At 41.4% G+C, this 25,693-nt stretch overlaps 2 protein-coding genes across 2 annotated transcripts; one reads left to right on the forward strand and one right to left on the reverse strand.

The window, feature by feature from the left end:
• Positions 1-494: 494 nt before the first annotated feature.
• ccdc86 (coiled-coil domain containing 86) lies at positions 495-3,258 on the forward strand. The gene is made up of 4 exons (XM_053857099.1): positions 495-1,065; positions 1,415-1,544; positions 1,621-1,695; positions 2,938-3,258. The coding sequence occupies exons 1-4, from the start codon at positions 581-583 to the stop codon at positions 3,109-3,111; spliced, it is 864 nt and encodes a 287-aa protein (XP_053713074.1). The 5' UTR covers positions 495-580; the 3' UTR covers positions 3,112-3,258.
• Positions 3,259-6,991: 3,733 nt separating this feature from the next.
• Positions 6,992-25,225, reverse strand: rnf24 (ring finger protein 24). Its single transcript, XM_053855950.1, has 6 exons — positions 24,916-25,225; positions 16,312-16,461; positions 14,652-14,694; positions 13,369-13,410; positions 10,238-10,317; positions 6,992-9,630 (listed from the first exon to the last, which is right to left on the reverse strand). Exons 2-6 carry the CDS (start codon positions 16,452-16,454, stop codon positions 9,489-9,491), a joined length of 450 nt encoding a protein of 149 aa, XP_053711925.1. The 5' UTR covers positions 16,455-16,461; positions 24,916-25,225; the 3' UTR covers positions 6,992-9,488.
• Positions 25,226-25,693: the final 468 nt, after the last annotated feature.

The raw sequence follows: 25,693 nt of genomic DNA on the forward strand, positions 1-25,693 counted from the left end.
TTCTTAAAGGATATTTTGCAAAACTCCCTCTATAAAAAAAACATGTATTCTATTGAGATTTAAATTGTAAAATCAATTCCCAAACACAATTTCACCTTGTGTTTGGGATACATTGGGAATTGATTTTTAAACGTGACTTCTTTGCTACATTTCATTTCCTTAATATTCGGATACATTTTATGTGAGACACATCAACCACCAGTGTTTCATTTCTTACCTAAATTGTAAATTTGAACTTTTTAGACAACGTTAGATCAGTGATCCTAAAATGAAAACATTCGTTCTGGTTGTCCTTTATTTTGCTGCTCTTGCTGTTGCATGCATGCATTTTATTGTGAAATAGCGTGCATTATTGTGCAGAGTATAGATCAGTGTGTACCGTTTTATATATACAGACTAAAATGTTTTTTTTAATAGCCCACACTGCTGTTAGAACATTGTATCCACCAATCCAGTAGGTGGCGCTACATTACTGAAGCGTTGTTTACATCCGCCCAAAGCGGAAATACAGCTCTCGGTGTGCTTGTTGCTGGCCACACGTGGGTAGAGAAATAAGTTGAATGTCCTGAGAACATCAGCTATGTCGAGACGGTCGAGATCCGTTTTAGAAGAAGAGGTTGTTTCGGAACCGGGGCCGGAGATTGAGGAGACGAGACGGACGCGCAGTGGCCGTAGAGTGCGCACTCCAGCTGCGCTGCTGGGCTCTGAAGTCCCGGTGCGGACCCCGAGCCGGAGGACCAGGAGGTCTGTCATCCAGGAGCGAAAAGAAGACGAGGAGGAACAGAATGTAGAGACACAGGAGAAACCGGGACCGATCGAGGAACAACCAGCCGAAAGTGCTACAGCTGAGGTGGCCGGTAAAGGCGATGATTCTCCCCCGGCGACAGTTGCAGCTACTCCCCTCGAGTCCGTACCAGCTGCTCCGGTAGAGACCCCTCCTGTCGAACCTCTACCTGAAACACAACCCAAGAAGAAAGCTCGTGTGGAAACAGTGAAGCCAGCCCCTGTTGTTCCACTGGGAAAACCCAAATCTGGAAGAGTTTGGAAGGACCGCAACAAGAAGAGGTGATGACGCAGTTATACTGAATAATAATGAATAAACACCATGTAATTTATTTCATCTCAATGACGCGTATTTATTAAATGATCGCGTATTATCTTACCATCCATGCGAATGACACGTGAGAAGATGTGACTGAACGTTGCAGTGATGACGTCTGTATCCAGTGACTACAGTCGCAGATTCAGCAAAAAAGCCTTATGTTGGCAGTGAACAGCGGAACAATAGTTTTATTCAGACATACTCAGTGCCACTAGGTTTGTGGTGATTTGTCCAACTCCTCCGATTACACGATGATGTGTTTTCTTTCTCAAAATATGTCACGTGTGATGACACATCTCTCCGTGGCCCCAGGTTTTCTTCGCTGCTCAGAGACAAACCACTGTGCTCCTCGTGGGAAAAGAAGATGCAGGCCAAGCGAGAGAAGGAGCTGGTGAAGCAGTACTCGATGCAGCTGAAAGCAGAAAAGGACCGACAGAAGGAAGTCAGTGGATGGTACCGTTGACTTGACAGAATCACGGCACCGTCTTGTTCATCCCCTGTTGTTGCTGCTTCAATAGGAGCTGAGGAAAAGAAGAGAGTTCCACTTGAAGCGGAGAGCAGAGAATGAACGCAAGGCTGAGATTGTGCAAGTGGTATGTCTTTGTTTACATCTCAATATATGTAGCCCAGGTGTGCATGGGGTAATTGTCTGCACTAGTTGACTTCTCTTCTCCCTCTTGCCTATGAATTCTCCAACAGGAAGTTAAGCATCTAAACATCTGATCAGTGTGGATACTAGGCTATTCTTATGAGTATTAATGGGTAGATGAGGTATGATGAAACAGTACTGCAGGACTGATGAAACTGTGTCCTGATTTTCAGAGGCCGCTAGATGGTGCTCTTGGTTTAGAAATGATGTGATGTTTCATTGAATTAGTTGTTCAAATCCAAACAATATACAGACAGTACCATCTGGTGGCCTCTGGAAATCAGGACACTGTTTCATGAAACCTCATCGACACGTCACTGCTTACTAGTGAAGCTCGACATCCATCTGTCAACAAAACACCTCACATACCACAAATTATTTCCAAATATCTTCTTAGGAGTTTTGCTCTCATGCTCAGTGTTTCATGTAAGTATAGTGATTATTATTATTCTTAAACTAAGATGATGTAGTTTCTACACATGCATTGTATTGCTACAGAGAGTTAACCTTAACCTTTAGCTATAATACCAAGAAGCGATGATACATTTCGGAGGGAGGAACAGGAAGGTTGATGTCACTGTTATTTACTGACAAAATAAAAGAGTAGTTTATGTCTATTCAACTGGTTTTTAGGGCTGGGTTCCTTTTTTTATCCGCCTTCACCATGTGAATTTAAACAACTTCCCTGTCATATTCCTGGAATTTCAATTTGAAATTGAATCAGTATTGAATATTACTTTAAATATTATTAATACTAAATGTAAATTAAGTGACCATTACACACATCAAACAAAATACTTTTTTTTTTCGAACGTTTTCAAAAGGAAACACTGACACCTTCAGTCTTGGTTACTGAGCGTCAGAAATCAAGACACAGATATAAAAACTATTGTTGATGTTGGCTTCATCTAAGTAGCAACAAGGGAGTCTTCCCACTGCCGGATGATGGACATGTGGTCAGCAGTTCATTTGCTTGGGGCAAAACCAAGACAGGATTTAATCTTCACAAAAAAAAAACCCCTGTCATGTGACGCCATCTGTTCAAAGCAGAAAAAGATTGAAGCCCAAATCCTGGTAGTCGACTAAAAAAAATGGAATTGCTTCCCCAGTCTGTCAGTGGAGGCTTTGGTTGGATGAAAAAGGCTGAAGTGATGGATGGAATTTGACAGACTGAATGTATCCGTAGATCAAGAACACGTCCAAGATCAAGAGGATGAAGAAGAAGCAGCTGAGGAAGATTGAGAAGAGGGACACCCTGGCCATCCTGCAGAAATCCAACAGCCAGAATCCCACAGCCAACAAACAAAGCAAGAGTAAGAAGAAGAAGGCGCCGACAGAGCGCGTCCCTGAGTCCGCGTGAAGACAGGTTATCTCACCAAGCTCTTCACTACATGAAGATATATTATCCCACAGAGTGGGACGCTGATGTGTTTGAGCTGTTGTGCCTGGTTATGAGTGATTTTCAATAAACGCTATGAAAAAGGTCGATTGTTTACTGCAGAGGAAGTTGCCTTAAATGAGCATGAGAAGATGAAGTCATACGCTTTGTTGTCTTATCTTACATGATTTTAAAATGATCATTACGCTGCCTTCTCACCATCATTGGACAGCAGAGCCAGTTTGACCTGTGGCCACGCCTAGAGCTGATGTCACAGTGGCATCAGTGAGGTGAGTCACGGAGCAGGTGCCTGCTGAATGCACACTGATGACACTGATCGATACCTGAGCGAGACTGAGCAAATGCCCAGCGGGGGTCAACTGTTCACCATGTTCCATTCTCAATGAGCCAATGTTCTTTCCAACAACATTCCAAACATCGGTTAGATTTAGCAAAGAAACGGTGTCAAGAGAATCTACAGTATGTAAGTTTGCATGTTTGCGTTAGCATCGGCTAACTTGGCACGTATCAATAATAAAAGGATAGATAGACATGAGGATGGATTATGTGTTAATCTTAAAAAAAAAATCTAAATAAAAAAAGAAAAGAAAGAATCGACATTAAAGGTACAAGGATATAAAGGTGTTGGGGTGGGACGATGCGAGTGTGGAAGAGCTGCTTATTTCTTTTTTATTCATCTTATTTTCACTAGAAGAGTGTAGACAGTGCCTGCCAGCATGTCTCCTGTAAAATATGAATCAATATACATATTGGCAGACATTAAACGGCACCTAACAGTTCATCTTCTGCTTCCAATAACTTGATAATCTTTTTTTGTCTGGACTACTTTCATGTTCATCGTGGATGGATGAATTGACAGGTTCAAATCCCGGGTGAAACAACAGTTTGAACATGTTGTTTTTTAGCTCTTTCATTTTGATAAAGCGACAACTGTTCCCCTTACATATTTAGTTCTTTACTGTCCGACTGGTGCTCAATTCTATAAAAACAACATCACTGCTTGACGTTATTTTTATATTAGCTTATAGCAGGAGATCATATGGTTCCAAAGACAGAGGAAGAACATACATCTTGCTCATCGTTTTGCACTGATATGTGAAAAAAATGTTACCAGTCACAACAGGAAATTTAAGGGATAAATCAATGGAAATTGATCTCGAAGGGACAAGCGGAAAAAGTAAAGAGAGACGGATGTCAGACAGATTAAAGGAAGGGAGTTGGATCTTGAAGGAGGATGGTTGAGGCGTGTTCTCCCTAAACACTCAACAGGTGAGAGGAGTCCGACAAAAACAAAAGGCAGAATCATCAAGCAAATTTAATGGGAAACACCCAAAGTGGCCGCTCGGCGATCAATTAGTCACACACAAAGCTCCCCTTTGTGGAGCCTCCCGTCATCAACCTGTTTGCTTTGGTTGTCTGAAGAGTAATTGCTCGACAGAAAAATGTCAATAGAACGTTTTTAGCATGGAGCTGACAGCTTGGACAGGAATGGGCCGGTGCATCTTCAGCACTTGTCATCGAGAGTATAAAGGCCCAGGTGAGTCGACAGAGAGACAAGACGCCAGCAGAACAGCCGCCACAGAACCTGACCCACGTCCAGCAGATGTAAGTTTGCAGAATTTTAACTGAAAATTCCTTTTTTTTTTCTTAATATTATTATTTAAAAAAAAATATTAGAATGCTTAGAATCATTCTACAGAGGAAGTTGACCCTTTATCATTTTTTAAAATTAAATTAAAAAATAAACACATAGTAAACTTATAGTATACAATTTGTTTATCATAAAATATTATTAATATCAATCAATCTTTTTTCTTACTGGATTTAATCCATACCCAGCAATGTCTTTTTACTTTTTTAACTTGACATTTATTTATGTTTCAATTTTGATATGTAACGCTGAATAAACTGTACACTCATACTCTCCCCTCCTTACTAAATATGGATACATTTAAAGAATGCTTTGATATATGATTCTACCAGTATTTTCTGCATTAATGGGTTACCTCAAATATAAACTGTGCTGCATTTCCAAAAAAATACAAATAAAATCATCATAAAATTCTATTATTGGATACTGGTATCTGCTTGTGCTTGAGGAACAAAAAACACGAATCTGGGAGTGTAACTAGTATATTCTTGGACTAATAATTCACATTTGCAGTGTAACTTACAGCCTTTTGCTTCGTTTTTTTGTAGCCAAAATCTTAAAAATGCTTCTGTCGGTGGCCCTGATTCATCTCCTACTCATTGGTGAGCACTTTTCATGTTCTGATTTCAAAATAAGAGTTGCATTCTCAACGGCATCTGCTCGGTCCACTAGCGCTGTCAGTGAAGGAGACTCCGGCACAAGTCGTCACCTCGGCCCAACCCCCCACCACAGCCCAAGCCGCCACCACAGCCAGCGCCGCTGCCTCCACCGCTGCGTCTGCGGCCTCCACAGCCAGAGTCGCCACAACTGCTGACAAGGCAGCTTCTACAGCAAAGGCCACACTGGTCCAGACCACAGCCAAGGTCACAACAAATGTCACAGCCGCGGCCAACGGCACCACCAGCGGCGCAGCAACACAGGCTGGCACCATCAGCTGGAGCGGCCTGGTCTTGTGTCACCTCGCCTTTGTGCTCTTCTCATATACTGCGTGAGCCAACACAGACTCCTGGTGCGGTCCATGAAGTTATTTATGTCTGAATCAAATCTCTTGCACAAAAAAAAAGTTGTGTGGATGGGTCGGACAGATCCAGATGATACTGTGTGCCATGAGATGTTGTGAATTGTTGCACAAACCATGTATTTTATACCACTTTCAATGCATAACACAGACAGGTCTTTCAGCTCTAATTCCATCAACATTGTAGTCTGGATTTATTTCACAAATATGTCATCATCTTACTGAGTCGGAGAGAAGCTGCCTAGTTCCTCAAGCGATCCATCAGCAGGAGAAAATCCTACAACACACAAACGCGACTCGTCCGGTCGGCAGTAGGAATGACGTCAGATGTTCCACTGGAGTAACAAATAGGTTCAAGGAATTTGGTGTGATCGATCAGGGGCTCTACAGGTTCGAATACCTGGGAAGATTTCGATTTTAAAAGACGGTTCGTGACTTCATCATCTATCATAAACAAAGGCAGAATTATTTTGGTAAAAATAAACATAAAAAAAGGAAAAAATATTTTGGTCAGTCACTTGAAGTACTGAAAACGGATGAGGACATTCCATTAAAGTTAGTTTTAACGTTTAAATACATGCATCCTGCACTTAGAGAAACGGCCACAAGGTGCTGCTGTTATACTGAACCAGCACCAGCTATCTATATCTAAAATATTAAACCTGTTCGTCGTTCCTCGTCTTCCATTTTTCATAAACGATCTTGGAGTAATATTGCGGACAAATGGAGACCTGAATAAGGTTCATAATCTTAATGCTTTCTGTCTTTTCACGAACGACTTCAAATGTTGGACAGTAGGGATCTGACCAAGGTTTGGTTTTCTTGGCTTTTGCAACACAAATGTTAATTTTTTCATATCTATTCCATTTAAAAGGGATTTATTGTCTATTTATGTATTATGAATGGAGTGGATGGAACTTGTAGCACTAAAAGACTTTCATTTTGTGTTACCCGTGTGAATAACAGGAGCATTGTCTGTCGTGTGTAAAAAAAATTCAGTTGAATTAGAAAAGAAAAACAAATAAGATCTGGTGATTATCTACTGGCCATGTCGAGGGATGGCAGCAGGTTGGTATTGTTGGGATTACAAGGTTAGAACTACAGTCAAGATGAAGTGAATTATACTCCACAGCTCAATATACACATCAAAACACAGAGAATATCAAAACACATTAAGGGCAACACCTTTTTCTTTATTTACAGTTCAAGTCTGTCACATGCAACATTTCTTTCTACAATGAATCAACATGAAATTAGCAAAAATAAGGAAAAGGAAATCCACACATTATTGTCTTAGAAGAGCAAATATACAAAAATAGAGCTTACAAATACTGTACAGCAATTATCTCCAAAAATATTCTGCTGCAGAATTCTTAGTTTTACAAACAATGTCTGTGGAATTCCACAAACATAATCAGTGTTAAAAAAAAAAGAAGTGTGTATATGGGGGTAATTCATTTTTTGACAGAGACACGACAAATAAATAAGACAGGAAGAAAGTTCACTTTGGGAAGGCAGTGGTGGAGATCAGGAGTCAAATTCCATGGGACTTTGTGCTGCTGCCGACTCCCAGTTGGGGCGAGTACTTGAAGGCTGTTGCTGGTGGTGACGTTCCACAGGATTGTGTCTAATCATCATCTCTCACAGCAGCACTGACGTCAATAGCTACAAGTCATCATGACTCCATTTATAGCCGAGGCTTCTTACATTTATCCGCCGTTTTATCCCAAAATGAGAGTCTTAACTTCCGTGATTGGCACACACTTGAACTCATATTGGCACTTCGACGTGGAAAAGTGGACGAGGATTCAAGTGTTAACATTGAAACACAACACTCAAGATAAAAGGGCTTCCATATAGCGTCAACAATATATGAACACGCAGCTTTAGTTCTGATGCCGTGATACAAGTGGCCACTTGGTGAAAACAACGTGCTCTCACGCTTGCGTAACGTACATTCAATGCTCAAATTAAGACGGTTCGAACGCAGAGATGAACAGTGGGGAACGAATAGCCACAAAATGTATTACAAAAGGACTTTGTGTACTGTTTATACACAATGAATTAGTAGTGACTCGACCATTTGGGTCGTATAAGGCTGATGAACAACGAGATTGAACAGCTTCAGGCTCTGACAAGCCAAAAAATGTTATTACAACCCAATTTCATACCTTCAACAGGAAGAACTCGACTCATAAGACTGAAGTTCAGATGAATCTGGTTGCTCAGTTTCAGTAGTGGATTGTTCTCACGGTAAAATATAAAACATTTTTTTAGCAAAGGAACGAGTGCGTTTCTGGTAAATTTGGATATAAAATAGTTACATTTTTATTACCAATGCTCTATGTGTTATGTACTGCACAGGAGATTAAGATACCTCCAGGTGTTTGTGTTTACATATTTACAGGAGCACTTCTGTCTCGCATCGCAGGTGTACCAGTATTTCCTTCCAATGATGATAATACTTGTGATGTATCCCACAGATGTGTCAAGAGATAGACATAGAGCAGCAGTACTTCAGGACTTCTGACCTTACAAACGTCACTTCAATGACCTTTTTGGAATATTAAATGGAGATCTGTAACATGAATGAAGGGGACTCAAGATGAAAAAAAAAACAGACATGAAGGTGATCTAAATTCAGGTCATGTTTTTGTTGTGGAAAAAAAATCAGGTGAGTCTGAGCAGCTAATCTGAGAAACTTTGGTTGAAAATTACAGCTGCAACTGTCATTTATATAATATAGGCTGCATGGCGGGGTCATGGTTAGTGCTCGACCTCACGGTTAGAAGGTCATGGGTTCAACTCCAACTTGAGGCAACTCATAGAGGGGAGCGAACCTGAGTCCTTTCTGGGAGGAATTTGAATGTTGTTCTGGTTAAAATGCTCTTTCGGTTTGATCTGAGGATGTGCAGAAGAAGATACTAATGCTAAAATGCTAATTTGATTTCCATCAGACACTAGAGAAGATCCTTGAAGCCATGTGTAAAGGGTTGCTTCCTCACTTCATTGAGCCCGAGTCATCTCGACTCTGTTTGTTCATTGTGTCGGCAAATATCACCCAAGAAAGAAATAGCTGCAACTGTGACTCCTTCAGACTGACAACAAACTGAATCATCTCATGTTTATGTCAGACATGTGTATTACTTTCTAGAGAGGAACATTTAGGATTTCATGTTACGGAACAGTCTATGAGTGCAACAGGGCTGAAAGGATTTCTGTGTGTAGGTGGCGCCTTCATTGTGCTACGACACAATAATAAATAAACACAAACACGGGGACAATTCAACGACCCCACACTATAGTGTGTGAGTGCATCGATGTGTGTCACCTTCCCGCGGCAGCTGCTGTGAGTTCATAGTTAATGTTTAAATACGTAACACTGCTACACAAGCGTTTAAGGTTAGATTCTTTTTTCGTAAAGTGCTTGTTAAAGGAAAACTAGACTGAAGTGTATTGTATTTCTTGGCTTTGTGTTTTTGTTTTCCTCCTCATCCGGGAAAAGTGCTTTGGTTTCAAACCACTGGAACTTCTCGACCAAGTTCTGCGTCACTGTCCTTCCGAGAAGCGGCGGAGCGATGAGGGTGTGTTACCGGTCTGGTGGCGGCTCCAGTCGGACGAGCGGCCTGGCACCATCAAGCGCCTGCCCAGTGCTCTCGAGAGAGTCTGCTACACCAGGTTCTCGATGCCCGGCAGGGGCTGCGGGACCTGCACCGCCGGGTCCATGCTGTTGGCCTGTTGTGCCAGCTGCAGCACTGGCATGTTGCACAGAGGACAGACTTTCCTCACCTCCAGCCACTTGATGAGGCACCTGGAAAATCAAAGTCGACGTCATGAGACAAGAGCTGGGTTCTTTTAGGTGGAGCTGAGTTCTCATTTAGAAAAAATGTGTTAAGGTTTCGGTTCGGTGACCTCTGAACTTTTTTTGACTGCAGCCAGGAATAAGCAGGGAGCTCTACAGTACGTTTCATGTTTGGGTTCAACCCTCCCAGTCGGTCAGACTGTTAATGAATCGTAAATTTAGGAATGTGATATTTTTCTCAGCAAACAGCAGGACCCAGACTAACCCCAGTGTTTATACCGTGGAGCCAATGAGTGACCACTTCTCCAGTGAGCGGAGGGGAAACTAGGGCAGGGGAGGCGTTCATGCTGTTATAAACAACTCAGCTGAAGTGACATGAGGGGTGTGTGAGGGTGGGTGTGTGTGTGTGGGGGGGAGCAATCCATCATGTCACGCGTGGGTATCTCAGATTACACACCTTGCTCTCAGTTACATTACATTTTAAGCACTGAAGATGAGGACACCAACACACACACACACACACACACGGAGCTCAGACTCACTTTTCATGACATTGTTAGGCACCAGTTTTAGCCACTGATGGCGAGTGGTAAAGTCAACAAAAGCTTCGACTCACTTCCGATGAAAGGCGTGCTTGCATGGGCAAATCCCGAGCTCGTCTTTCTGCTTGAACTCTTCCAAACACACGGCGCATATCTGTAAGGGAGTGGAAGCCTTAGTCACCATCGTGGGAAGCAAGACTTAACATTCCAGATGAGGGATGACATTATAAAACACTTTGGTTTACAGTGAAATATTTGCTGTTTAAAACCACCGTGAGAATCCTGTAGCTCAGTGGAAGCTCTCCAAAGTCGAGGTTCTTTATCGAACTCCTGATCCACTTCTTCAGAACCACAATGTGTTCCTCCCCTGTGTCCAGGGAGAGTATTTCATTCCTCTAGAAAGTCCCTGCTTTGGCCTGATGAGTCACATGTCAGCAACACCTCAGATATCTTCTGCTAAACAAGGAAAATGAAATCACAGCTGGATACAAAAGGCCCAGTCTGTAGCTGCGAACCTTAACCCACTTTAACACAACCTTGTGTCGAAACGTGGCGCCAGAATCTAGCGACAGTCAGACATGGGCTGCAGATCAACAAGGACATGGACGACCGCAGACAAAGCTTCTGATTATGAGTAAAAGCTGTGAACATTTCCGTAGCTTCATCAACATCTCTGCAGTGATAGTTTCGGTGACATCCAAAATGTCACACAGCTCATCTTCTGCATCGCGTTTCTGAAGACATGCCATAGTGAGAGTCACATAACATATTCTAATTCATTTATCTGGACTCCAATGCGCATGGTGGCATCCGGGATCACGATAAGGTTCCTAAAAAAATGGATTTTTACAGGCTAGAGAGGGCCGTGCTGCCAAAACATTGAGCCTCATTACATCAAAGTGATGAAATCACAGGCGTTTTATTAACCTTAAAGCACTCAAAATGCGCTGTTTTCGCCCACGTGCCTGGAGCTCCGTCCATAGAGTCGATCTCCTGGAGGACTGGAGATGAGAAGCAGCAGCTGAGACCAGCTGTGGTGTCGGAACTACGGACATTTTGAGCGCTTTGATGTCAATAAAGGATTTGAGGAGTTCATGATTCAAGTACAGAACATTGCCCAGTTTGTTTCATGAGTCAGTCTCCATGCTGGACCACGTTTTCAAAACTAGTTTAGAAGTGATCCTCACGCATTTCTAAAAGCCACTGAATTTTCTACAGCACCTGCACCTTCTAGACTGGTACGGCTTATGATGAACAAGATCAATTTTCCTGCTTATATTTAGCGGGTGTGGCTAATATTCCAGTGCACTCTATACTTTGCAATTAAAATAAATGACTAAACTGTACTTTCCGCCCATGATCACAATATATGTACAACACATATTTCAGGATGCAGTTTTTCCCCTTCAAGCAACATCACCTTCTTTCAGCATCAATTTCTCTTTCTTCCAGGTTTTCGGTCAACGTCAAATACAACTGTTTTCCAAGCCCCTGATTTGGGCCACTTCTGTTTGAGACACGCTACGACTTTGAATGTTCAATCCAAAGTACATCAACAGTACACAGACTCCACATCTGCTACTTTTACGGTGGCCTCATTTCAACATGGCCTTATGCTACACACTGACAACGAATGAAAAGCTCTGCCTCAAACAGAGACAGAGAAAAGTGTCCATAGCAACAAAGTGACAAAAGATGAATTCATCGCTGCATCACCTTTTTAAACTTCCTAAGACAAGATTTGAATGCATCTTTATCCCTCTTCCTACAACCCAGTCCCAATTTCCAAAATGAAATCAGAAAACAAGGCGGATGGACACCTCGACATGAAAGGAACAGCGTGAAGCCTCAGGCCTTTTGAGGTAGCTATTTTAGACGTCTACCTCGGTGATCCTATTAAAAGTGAAAAAGACTTTTCCCATCAATTCAAAGTAGATATCCCGCCGCTTTAGCTTCAGAGAGAAAGTCCTTTTTCAGGTCATCTATTGAACATTCACTACACTTTCAACTGGAAAAGCTTCCTGACTCTTAATTTCATCACTTTTTCCCTGACGGAGGGAGGACAACCTTCCTTATATATGCTGGCTGAACTTGGTCAGCAGCACCACTCTGGAATGGGAACACCTACCTAAAGGTCGATAGACCTTTCAATCACAATGATGTCTTGACTTAAAAAAAAAATGCATAGAGATAAGAAGACTACAATTTAAAACGGCTCACGTGATTTTTCATGAAGAATTTTCTGCCTTTCTTCAAGTAAAATTCATTGTAATTATACAAACATAACATACATTTGTCCAGCTAACCCCCCGGGAAAATAAACAGCTTTATATGGTCAGCGTATAACTGCAGAGAACTACAAGGCACAACAGATTGTGGTCAGGATTAAACAGTCCATGTACAACAACTGGACAGACTACACATCTGTACAAGTTGTCTTCCCTAAACTGTGGATTCTTCAAATGTAGGTCATCCAACCAGAACCGTGTTGGTGTTCTATCTGTCCAAACAAAATTCCCCGCCACTGACCCGGACCTTTCGTCACCCTCCGTCGCTCTCGATAAAAACATAACACAATAAAGGCCTGCGGCCTGTTGTGACAGTTGTAAATGTGCTGTTGTTTATGGACGAAGATCAGATAGCCGACGTCCAGACTCCACTCCACACCCTCAGCTCAGCATCACGGACTGGTCGACGGTTCCATCGACAAAGATGTGACAGCAGCTACTGTCATTACCAACTACATTCAGCCCTTAGTGCTATGTAATCGGGGGCAGAGGTCACTTGTGACCCAAACACAACCTTCCAAAAGACATGGTGACACGTTTGAGGGGTACAGGAAGTGAGAGTACAGCTTAAACGCACCTCATTGAAACAGAAGGACACACGCAGAAATCACATGTCCCGCCTGAGTTTCATTATATAACAGCCATGGGTTTTGTGTTCACCTGACCTCACATGCAATCCTTCCTCAGAGAATTCATCTCGTCTAATGAGAGCTGACTCATGTGCAGGCACATTCTTCTAACAAGCGACATTACAGGGACAAAATGATGGGATGTTAATGGCACCGATGCATTGTTCGCATGGCTGAATCACCCAGCACAGCGTGTCCCTCCATCAGATTACATGACAGAACGTTCTGCCCGGAGATGTCTTCCAGAAATGTGTGATATGGAAGTGTCGTCGACAGATAGGTGCTTACCTCATGCAAATTTAGCTCTTTGACTTTTTCCTTCTGAATGACCTGCAGAGAATAAGGGATCAATTAGTATCATTATTAAAAAATGACAGGTGATCGTCCTGTTCTCTGGTGTAACACCTGTGTTTGGGTGTCATAATTCAAACACTATACTGAATCTTATGCAGCTTTTCTTCCTTTCGAAAAACACTCTCAAAGAGTTAAAAAAATCCCAATTACACTCTAACCAGCTTATAGTTCTTTCAAAAAACATTTTTAAAAACCTTGATCACCTTTAATGACCTTCTTTTCTATCTTTTTCTTCCGTTTTATATTATACACAACTTAAACTCGGTCCCTAAATTAGAAACTGGTTCTGCTTTACATCATATCATTTGTGGAATCCAAACATTTAATCTCTTAGTAGGGCGACCATCAATTACTTTGTTATAAACTGGAGTTCCTGTTTAGTATTGAAGTGTCGATGAGGTTTCATGAAACGGTGTTGTGATTGTCAGAGGCCACCAGATGGCACTGTCTGCTGTGAAATGTTTGGAATTGAACAACGAATTCAATCAAATCTCACATCATTTCTAAACCAAGAGTGCCATCTAGTGGACACTGTTTCATCCCCCCCTGCAATACTGTTTCATGATACCTCATCTACCCATCACTACTGTCTAGGGTCCCTATGGGTCTTCCTTGCAAGAAGTCAATTGGTTACACTCCAAAACATCCACAAGGATTCAAGAAGACAACAACGCGCATCGCAACATTTTTGCGTCAATGTCCCACTTGTTTGGTTAAATTTAAAGCAATTGCAATCATTTTCATTGCCACCATTTTCATCATGAGTATACATATCTGATGAATAAATCCAGACGTAAACATTTCATCTCCTTTGATGGTGGACATTGACTATATAGCCCCATGATGAAAGGCCTTCATGGACTACAGAAAGTAATTTCCAAGTTGTGAGCAAATATATATGACTCTGCATGGGCAGCTCTAAATTCCATTCTTACTTTCCTCCGTATCTCTTGGCTTTATATCTCTGATATTACTATTATCACTGTCCTAAACTACTTTTATTTCATCATTGAGGTAAACAAATGTCTAAGTGAATGTGCCCTTGTTCAAGTGGGAGGGATAGAAGCAAAAAGAAGAGAAAAAAAAATTAAAAAAAAGTCCCCTTCACCTGTCATACTTAAAACACTTAATAGATGTGCCTTATACAAATACATTTAAATGTTTGTGAAACAGTAAATGAGTTTGAATTTGAATAAAAAATCCTGTGAAGAACTTACTTGCTTGTATGCATAGAGCTCTTTGTGCGCCTGGTGTCGTACCCTGCGGACACGCAAACACAAACATCTCTTCGATTAGACAAGAGCCATCAATTCAATTATGTCAGAGTCTAAGGACATTCAGACACCCTGGTGAAGGAGAGGAAACAACACAAGTACAGAGTCATTTGCAAATCAGTGGATAATAAATGCATCCTGTTTGTTGGCTGCATGTCTGCACCAAAGTGGGAGGACTAATGTTAGCACTGATCATTTCTTAACACAAGCAGCGGCGACAGCTAGGCTACAGTCGATTCATCGGGTTACACATCAGCTGAATACGTCACAAAAAAGGGTCTCAACGCTTCAGTTAATGTCAACAAATATCACAGAGACAGCAGGCAGCACAGTTTACAATACATTCAAATGTGTAGAAAAGAAGGAGAAAGAGAGAATAAATTTGTAGATTTGTGAGATTTACCTCCATTATTAGTAACCTTAACCTCTCGCAGCAGAGTGAGAGGGATCTGTAAAACAAGCAGCACAGTCTAGCAGAGAAACTGACATTTGGAAAGAGGTCAGCAGGTGAGGAGACTCCCAGGGGTGTGGGGTTTGGGTTCAAAGGGTCATTGGGGATTGACTGCCATTGCTCAAGGTCTGCTTATTGTATTTCTGAGGGAACAGGACGAACCGCCGCAAGTCCACTTGACCTCAGTTTGAACCATGTCTTGTGAATATGGCCCCCATTGGTTTTCATTGTTGTGAATTGTTTGTCAACATGGCTCATACAAGCTACTACTTAATGTTCAAAAAAGAAAATCATGTATGAAACTCACTTTTGGATTCACCTTCAGGTGACCTGCGACTGTGAGAAAAGTTGCGCGTGTCGATAAGGGAATGATAACGGATGGTACACACGTGTCGGCAGAGCTCTAGTGTACATCTTTCATGTTTTTTTTTTTTTTTTTTTTTTTTTTTTTTTTAGCGAGAGGGGACTGTTTCATCATTAACCTTTGGTATCTTCATGCTTTTGGAACACTATTGCAGTCCATGTGACCTCATGAGGAAACAATCAACATGACCTCTTGACCTATGAAGGCACCGCCTTGACTTGCACTATAATCCATCCTCAAAACATATTTTTATATGTTCATATATTTGAGTCAAAAGAGAGGAACATCCATGAAGTTCCATTTATACACCACAATCATCATCATTTCAACATGTAGAGTTACACGCATGAAAGTAAAATGTTATGTTTTGATAGCTGCTAAAATTCTATTGTAACTTCACTCTAAACAAAAAAGCAGGAGGAAACAAAAGCAATCACTCTTTCAGGTATGCTTAGACAGTATTATAGTTATATATTATAGTATAGTATAGACACAAAAATATATTTGAATTCATTTGAATGAATTTAATTTGCATGAATGGAAGCAAACAAATGTAAAACCACATGATGGCGATCAGGCCAGGGCAGTTGGTGGGTTGAAAACATTTTAAGCAACAATATAATGGTGTTTTTTAAGTGATTCTCTGATAGTGTTCACGAATCTCAGTAAATATTAGATGAGCATAGGATAATCGACGATTTCTGAAGAGTGGATTTTACAAGAGAGTCATCTGAAATGTCGCATGACTATGTAATCGGCTTCATGTCTGAAGAACACATGCAGCTTACCGTATCAAGAAGCAGCAGAAGAGGAGGCTGAGGATGAAGACGAAGATGGCCGTCCCAAACACCACAATATAGATGTTGAGTGGAAGGTTCTGGAACCCTATACTTGGCATCCTGAAGCTGTAGTCGGGCAAACCAGAGCACATGGATACCCTGTGTGGAACAAGAAATGCAGCCATGTTGGAACAACTGACTTGTGCTCTGGAGTCGTGAGGCCTCCAGATTTTTTTTTTTAATTGTGGGAAGAAAACCAGAGCGCCTGAGCCAAAAAAAACATAAGCACAATACAATTTGGCAAATGTAATTTTAGGGCTAGTAACTAAGGGACAATATAAATGCAACTACTTTACACTAGAAAAACAAAAAGGTCTATTAAAAATAAACATCAATCACTTCTTAAAAATGGACGCACCTTTCTTTTGAAGCACATACTGTCCTCATTCAAGATTAACAGAATCAGTCTAAACTATTTAACTTTTACAGGTTATTAGGCAGCCATCCTAACACTTGGTTAACTAAAAACCAATGATTCACCCTCTGACTAATGTGTAAATCCGCTTTCCCAACCCAAGATTATTCACTTGATGAATGACTCCCACAACAAAACATCCTGTCGGTTCATAAAACCTTTCACTGGATGAGGCACATGGTCCTGGTTAGTTCCTACAACAAGACTTCTGTTCAAGTGCTCCTGAGTGTGGGGGCAAGTCTGGACATGCCTCTGTCCACCATGACTGAGACAGGATTCACTCTGGTGGAAGGATTTTCTGAGGTGTGTCCACCACTTCTTCTATTCCTCATGATCTTGGGGGTGAAAAGCCACGATGAAGTTTTTCCAAAACAGTGACTACTAACAAAAAACGCAATAAATAAATGATAATAATATAATAAAGAAAAAAATATTTTTAAAGCAGGCCAGTTACTTTTTAACTATCCAAAGTAACCGGATCATTTGGTGAAAATGTAATGTTGAACAGAACACTTTTTAGCCTTATAACTGAAGGAATGAATGAAAGGCTGGATCAGAAAATACACATTTCAGGAAATACATATATTTTTTATGTTCAAAAGACAAAAGAAAGATAAGGTGCATAGATCATAACTTGGATCTTGTCCAGAAAAGCTGATGTTATATGTATATATATATATGTATATATATATTATATGTTGATATTCTACAGCACAGATGAGCCACAAAACAATCTGGAACACAGTACAAGCAACAAATCATGAACAGTCTGTAAAATGAAGGACGACCTTTACAGCAGATAACTATTCTTGTGTTGTGATAAGCCTTTAGTTTAGCGACACCATGGTGTGACTTTGATGAGCACATCATGATGCCATTTTACACATTGACACTTGGTTAATATCATCCATCTCGCGGCTCATTGCAGCCGCTCCAAGGTGACGGGGGATGAGCTTATCCTTTCTCCCATGTGATCCACCAGTCCATCAGGAGATGGGATCGAAATAAAACGCTCTGCCTGGATTGTCATCTGACCTTCACCTCACCTGATGGACATGGAGCTTGAGCAGCAGGTGTCCATTGCAAATGACTCCTTCAAATGCAAACAGATGAGCGAGCCTCTCAACTTAGTGTCGCACGCCACCCTGCAGGAAGGTACCAATTCTGAGCTTCCTAAAAGCAAAGACATCAAAGAACACTGCCTTTGTATTTTGGCACGGTTCCGACACAATGGTTCAGAAGATAATGCCAATTATGGGCAGGTACCTTCACCCATGAAAAGCTGAGCCGATTCTCCACTTCCTACTGAAATCCCTGACAGCTGAGTCATCATCTGAGCAGGAGCCAACTTTAAAGCCAGAATCATGTGAAAATTGATCTCAATTCTTAAGTGCTAAACACTGGCTGCACTAAAACAAAACAGCAGCGCGTTTATCTATTTTGTCTTTCTCCTGTAAATATTTCAACAGCCAGACAGCTGTGAATCTCATCTTCTCTTCTCTCACTCCAACCTCATCCTCCCCGACATCTTCAAGAGGCCACGGCCTATTACGTAATCAGCCACTCAGCTATGTATAGAACTCCCTGTTCGTTAGAAATGTGACGCAGACGAAAACAGCACTGGTTTGCAGTAATTGTGCATGATTTCTATTAAAAAAAACAAGAAGGGAGAGAACCTAGTTACATAATCAAACTAAAAACAGTTCACCAAACTCCATGATCATTTTGCTTTTTAAACCACAAAAAAAAGACTCGCTTTTAAATAATTCATTTGCTATTTTCATTTGAAATATCAAATCCAGTGTTTTTCACACTGGTTTTCTTCCAATAATGCTGCATATTTTCTTCATATTATTTAGTTCACCTAAGTATTTTTTTAATTCTCAATATACCGACCCCTTTCTGCTATTTTCTCCTGTATATTTCTGCGTAACTTTACAACACAGAGAAACTGAGAAATCAGAAATGAGACGTTTGCTTCCAATGTGCTTTCACTTACATCACGGGTAAATCCACTTAACCCTCCAAAATCCATTATTCGTGACACATTAAAGTCACGTGGGTGAAGTGCTGAGTGACTGAATCATCATCAAGGTAATGGGACAACACACACTGGAGGTGGCACAAGTGGGTCACAAGTGGGTCACGGGAAGTCAAATAATTGTGAATTGTCTTATTACTGGTTAACAATTGAAGAGGGAAAACAAACACAGGAAAGTTATTAGTTACCTTTCAAACAAGCAGCCGTCAGTGGCAGCATCGGTGTTGAATCAAGAAGCGCAAGCCCCCCGATGCTTGCACATCCTGTTCAGTAAATCATTCATCCTGTTTAAAAACACATCCCTCAGTTGGCCAAATAAGTACATAGTACTTATACAAGGAGCTGATCACAACTGTCAATTGTTTTCTTGGGGTTAATTTTCATTAATACAGAAGTTTAAATCAAAATACGAACAAAAAGGAACACTGGTTTTCTGTTACATCTTTGATCTATTAAGTATATTATATAAAAGTGAACATTCTATTAAAAAAATGAAAATTGAAGGAAAATGAGTAAACAAAAAAGATACATAAAAGATATTCTTAAATATAAAAGATTCAACTCAACAATAAGTGAATAGCAACATGGATATGTTGAACAATAAAAATAATAAACAATGTTCACTGTGTCTCAAAATATATAGAATAATAGTTTGTCTTCAGAGTCCGTTGTTGAGTATCTGCATGTTTTTCTTTGACATGTGAGTCCATTCTTCACCCATCACATGTCCAGCTGACCGAAAGTGCTCACCATCAACCCCAGTTCATGAGGCAAAGAGATAGATAGTTGAGACAAAAGTTTTGGAAACCAAAGGAGGTTCACTCCAGCTAGAGGCTAGGTTATATTTGCTGACTGTTTTTGGGCGTTTTAACCCAACTTTGTCGCTGCGGAATTTGCATACTGTAATTCTTCAGTCCACTTTATTGACGGAGCAACAGCCCTTGACTGACAGATGAACTTCCTGACTCCTAATGTGGCCGGGGGTCAATTGTTCCACAATAGGGACTTTGCTTTTTTCGGCGGAACAATCGATTAATCTGTAAACGTCCTGCGTAAATTTACCAACGGACAGAGAAGGATTAAAGCAGAGCAAGTCAACTTCTGAACAAACACAGAGGGCCGACATGAAGCTGTACAGATCACATGATGCACCTTGTAGAAGACCTCTATGACACCCATCTACTTTGTTTTGCTATGAAACTTCAGCTCCTCCGTGTAGTAAATCTGCATATTTATTAGTATCAGCTTTATTATACATATGTTTATTCAACATACTCAACATTCATTTCCCCCAAAAAGTAAGACAGACTACGTACAGCCTCAAACATCCGCCCCAACTGTTTCACTTGTGAGACATCCAAAAGAGACGGAAATCCAAAGGAGATGTGGAAATTTCCACAAGCAGCCCCAGTTGCATCAGAATTTCACATCTGAAATTTAATACGCTGCGCGAGTGGGATGAACACCAGGGCCTCAGAGGCCACACAGAGAACTCCTCTTTACACAGAGTTGATGTGAAACATATTCCATGAACATGAGGGTGAAAACCTTGACAAATGGAAGGCATGATCCAGATGATCAATAGTCAACCGCCATAGTTACATGGTGGCCCGACATAATAGGCCCAAGAAAACCGGTCGATCTGGACACCAAAATAAGAACGCATCAACTATATGCACCAATAATTAACGCCTTGTTTGCTTCAAATGAGTGACTTGTTGAGAATCATTTATCCGCTGGCAGCACAACTGCACTTTTGACACTCGAGCCAACACAGTGAAACAAACCCGCGTGCAGACATTCAGGAAATAGTTGATCAAGTTCAAGTGGGCCAGACTGGTGACTCATCCAAACACATCACTATGGAGAAACATCCAGAAAGCATCAGATTCAGATTACTAGTTCAGGTTACTAGTTTGAGCTAGACAAGCGGCCATTTGAAAATTATGCTTTCAACACTAATACAGAGTCAAAACAAAATATTTGCAGTGAAGCAGCATCGTTCTGAGTAACAAATAAACTTTGTGTTGTTATATGCATGTTTCACTATGAATCCAAGTTAAATAAATGAACAACAATTAAATAAATTAGGTATCTTGAAGGGAGTAATTGCATTTAACTTTTGCGCTCTATTGGCTCACAAATCCCTTCATCTCTTGGTAGACCCTGACAGTAATACCAGCTGACACAAACAAGGGGAACCAACTGACACAGACAGCTGTCGCCCAGAAAGCCAGTCTGAACGTTCCAGGTCCTGATTCATGTTTCGCCAAGCATCGATCAGTTATTTACATCGCTCATTCAGTGACACGTGCAAGGCTGAACAATTCACTACAAGCAGGAGTAGCACCTCGTGGTTGGTAATGTGCAGTGTCACGCTGGCTATAAATAAGGTGTGTATGGTCATGTGACTGTGAGTAAGTCGGACTGCAGTATGAAAACAATCTGAACACCAACACCATCTGGCTCCAACAAAGTACGTGACCAAGAGGGAAAATCTGTGTCATTGTGACAAGTGTTTGCTGACCTAATCGGTTGATGAAACCTAGCCGTTTCTAAATGCCTGTGTTTTCAATAATGGCATGACATTTGAAATGAAACCCCCACGTTAAGTCACTTTTCTCCGGTAACAGATTGAAAACAGAGGCACCAGGTCTGGAATTCAGTTTACCTACTGACCTACTTGGACAGCAGATATCTCATACCTCTTTGATAGTTCGGTGGCCTTGATAACAGCAGTGCACTAAAACCCAATCCGTGATTCCATATTTAGGGGCTCTCACAATGGCATTTCAACACTGAGCCAAACGTGACGGCACAGACACAACCACCCCGGCACTATGGAAACGCCATAGAAGACAGGATGGCTCAGATCTTCCAATTGCAAAGGCTGCAATTCCAAAAACAAAAGCAACCCACAGAGCTGAAGTGAGATCCGAGAGAACACTGTAGAAAAATCTGGCAACCCACCCCACTCACAGAGTCATCGCGCCGTGACCAGCGACCAGGCTTTCAGCTAGAGGGGGACCTGAACGTGAGAAATTGGACGCCCTGTTTTAGACCATTTTTAGGCCATCATGCTGTTGTTTGTCAGACTGGTGCTGGTGGTGATGTTTCAGCTGACATCTGATAAGCTCACCAATGTCTGCCTGCACCCACTGCAGCTCATTTGAAGATCAGTCTCAGACTTGACTACAACACTACCTAACAGTCTGACGACCAAGCAGGAGCAGTTCAACTCCAGTCAAAGTTTATCTGGAATGGCAGACCCATATCTCACGTTTGAGCTTTATTTGATCACTTTCCCTTTGTCCGTGGTGTCAAGAATCAAGCGTGGCTGGCTCTGTCGTCGTGGAAACAGTGTGGTAAACGGACTCCATTGTAGTCTATATTAACACAGAACCCAGGCAAGTCACGGAAAGAAATAGAAGGCCAGTGTGTCGGAGTTTCCCTCAACACAGAGGCCAGAATTGGGAGTATTTTTTTCCCATTTGCTGCAGGGCTTTGCTCCTTTCTCTGGTTTTGTTTCAGTTAATGATAATTGTATTCAATGTTTACAAGGGTTGAAGCCAATATTCTAGCGTGATTATAGGTTTTTCTTTTTACAGTTCGATAAAGACTGTTATTCAAGTCAATGCATGCATCAATTCATGATATGCAAGCCTGGCTCACAGGGAGGAAGTGTTTATATGTTAGCAGATTTTGTGTTGGTCACAATATAGAATGATTAATTGCTTGTGTTTAGTGCATAATTTAGAAAATAAACTTAATCTTGAAACCAGGTTAAGTAGGTCAGATTGGCAGTCTGGAGTGGTTGTGCTACTCAACACTTTTCCAAGCTTGAGAGACATTGTCTAAACCTGAGCTTCCGGACCTATGGAGCCATTCTGACTTTGTCACATCACTGATCAGTAATTTCCTCTTCTTTTGAAAATTACACAATTGGTATTTACACAGTGCTGTGACATCATGTCCTTGTCCATACAGTCAATGAACTGGCAGTCATGAGGCAACCAGGTTAAAGTTGTTTTTCTCCAAATGTTGGAATTTCTGTGGCAGGGACGACTCATAGCAGTGGTATGTTACAACAAAGAAATGGAAATAGTCACATTTTTCAATTTTCCAAAGCAAAAAAAGTATTACGTTAATGTATGATTACGTTTTGTGAAGACCTTCCTAAATAAGTGCCACTTTAGTCCTGACACATGTAACTACCAGCTGTATGATGGCTAAATAACACACCAGAAGAACATTATAATGCACAGTAAATACAGTAACTTATGCCTCTTTAACTCACTCACTGTGTCATTGGGTAGAAGCAAACCTTCTTTGTGGAGTTGAAAGAAATACTCTTATTTTTTTACAGAGAAACAAGAATCACATTCGAGACTTACACACTGGTATTCTAGGGACAGCGAATTAAAACTTACTGAACAAAGGCGACCAGGTGTCATTGACTGAAAAGACAAATCCTCGACATAATGAAAGAAAATAATGATTCGAACTCTTTCCACACTCACAGTAGATGTCGTTCTTATCATAACTGCCCATTTTCTGATGCATCTCTCAGCCCTGTAACTTTTTCTTTCCGCCCAAAGATTCACTTTACTTTCCTAAATGAGGGGAAGGTCACAGGATCACAACGTTAACATAGCAAACTGATACACATATTATCAAAACTATGAGAGAAATATTAGTCTTGATGAGTTTGCTAGAGTGAGCAGAGTATCTGACTTGCTTCAAGTCAGTTTACAGGGACTCTACAAATGCCACAACATCCATTAGCAATGCACTGTCAAAAGGAAAGCAAAAGCAGCAGCAGACTGTAAAAGACGCCCATCTACTTCTGTTGACACTCTCAATTTGACAAACTTTTGACATTAATCTTGAGTTTTGCTTTGAGTCATTCTATCAGTTTCTCTTTCATACGAGTTTAGTATTGGTTACACATGAATATTTTCTTTTTCCTGCAAAGTATTTCACGTGGGTGAGCACATTCCCCAGCATCCTCAACAAAAAAAAAGGACTTTTTTAGATTTTTGTGGTTGTTCTGATCGCAGTGCCAAGCATCAACCAAAACAGAAGCTTGGTGAGAAATGAATAGTGGAATAGGAAAAAAAAATATTGTGGTAGTATACATTCAACAATTGGGGAAAAAAAAACATGACAAATAGATGTAATCAAAACAATAATACCTTTGCTTATCAAATTGGACTTCATTAAGAACAGCAAAAGCTGGCAGTCTGAGAAATAAAATACATTAAAATGGGGCAGAAAACCTAAGGATTGTTCTCCTGACTGCTCCTGGAAATTCTTGAAATTGAAATACTTCTGCTATAACATTAATTTAAAATAAAAAGTAAATAATGTGTTGTGTTCTACAATCCTGGAAACATGGCTGCAGTTCTTTTCAGATTATAGCAACATTTTTAGCACCTTTTTCCAACTAAAATCACAAGCGTTAATAAATTAAACAGGTTCAGACAAAAACAAAAGACATTCATTGTTGCCATTAACTTTGTGTAACTTCCATTTTCCTCTGGTGAGAGAGTCTTATCTGATGTTTAACAAGCTCTGATTCAATGAATGTTCTGCTTGACAGTGACGAGGCCACAAATGAAATGACAGACTTCTGAAGAGGACAAACCGGACCGGTACACGGACATGGCTTGTCATTAAAGCATCAATGAAATGTCCACTCGCTATCACCTGAATGCACGTGTGAGTATTTGAATGGTTAGTGACACATCACCTGCACTTCACTGGCACCGTGAGGCACCATGTTCCGCGGGTTTGGTGAAGGCACAGCGGGTGTGACAGGACACCGTGACTGGGCGTGGGCCAGTCGCCAGTTAGCCGCGTTACTAGCTTAACCCGTAGCAACCGATGGTATAGCGTCAGTTAGCGGGACCGCTCATCTCTACGTCGGACCCAAGTGGTCAAACCGCCCCAGTGCTTGCGTGTCTGCGCGCAAAAACGTCTTGCATAACCGCACAATCGAAGACGAAAACGTAAACAAAGCGCACGTTTCGTGTGACTGAAGCATCACATAACGTTAGCAGCTAATGTCCGACAGCCGGAGATGGACCCTACTCACCAGTTCCGATCCCAGTCCGGCGTGAAGCTCTGCTCCCAGGGGGGTAGTCTCGCCCCAAAAACCAGCCAAAAACCCGGATTGAATGTAGTGCACGAGCCGGTGAATATCGCTTGGTTTAACCGCTTCTGAAAGGTGTCCTCATGTTGGACGAGATCCTCATCAGAACCGAGGCAGGGGGGAGCCGAGTCCAAATAAGCAACCGAGTCTAGATTTCTTCTCTGTCCGAGGGACCCACAGCCGTCTTCCTCCAAGCGACCCGGAGAGCGATGCTGGTTCTGCCGCGGGAGGTTTGTAAGTCTTGAGTGATGCAGGCGGAGGAGTGCAGGAGGGAGGGAGGGGAGGGGAGGGGATGGAGCACATGGTCACGTAGACCATTGCTAGTGCGCCCACAAATGAACGGTTATATTTAGACCCCGCTGCGGTTGTGTAAGGGTCAAACTGCACGATCACTGGCAACTCCCGCAACAGATACTCAAATCTCCACCACCAAATAGTTCTCCTGGAAAGTTGGAGTACACAAAACTTCAACAAGTGAGCAAAGTCCTTCAGTTCATAATATTGATACAGCTTACTTCCTCAGGAGAGATACCTCTCATGGGTTCTCTGATCTGTTCGGGGTGTGGGTCACACATCACCTCAGCTCATCTGATGACTCACACCATTCAACAGAATGATCACTTACTGGAAGAGGTTGAAGGAACTGAGAGGGGTCAGTCAGAGCGGATGTTAACAGACGATTTCTAGGAAACCTACAGCGTTTGCTTATGATCATTTTTTT

The sequence above is a fragment of the Synchiropus splendidus genome, chromosome 2 (assembly GCF_027744825.2).
Source record: "Synchiropus splendidus isolate RoL2022-P1 chromosome 2, RoL_Sspl_1.0, whole genome shotgun sequence".
Taxonomy (NCBI): domain Eukaryota; kingdom Metazoa; phylum Chordata; class Actinopteri; order Syngnathiformes; family Callionymidae; genus Synchiropus; species Synchiropus splendidus.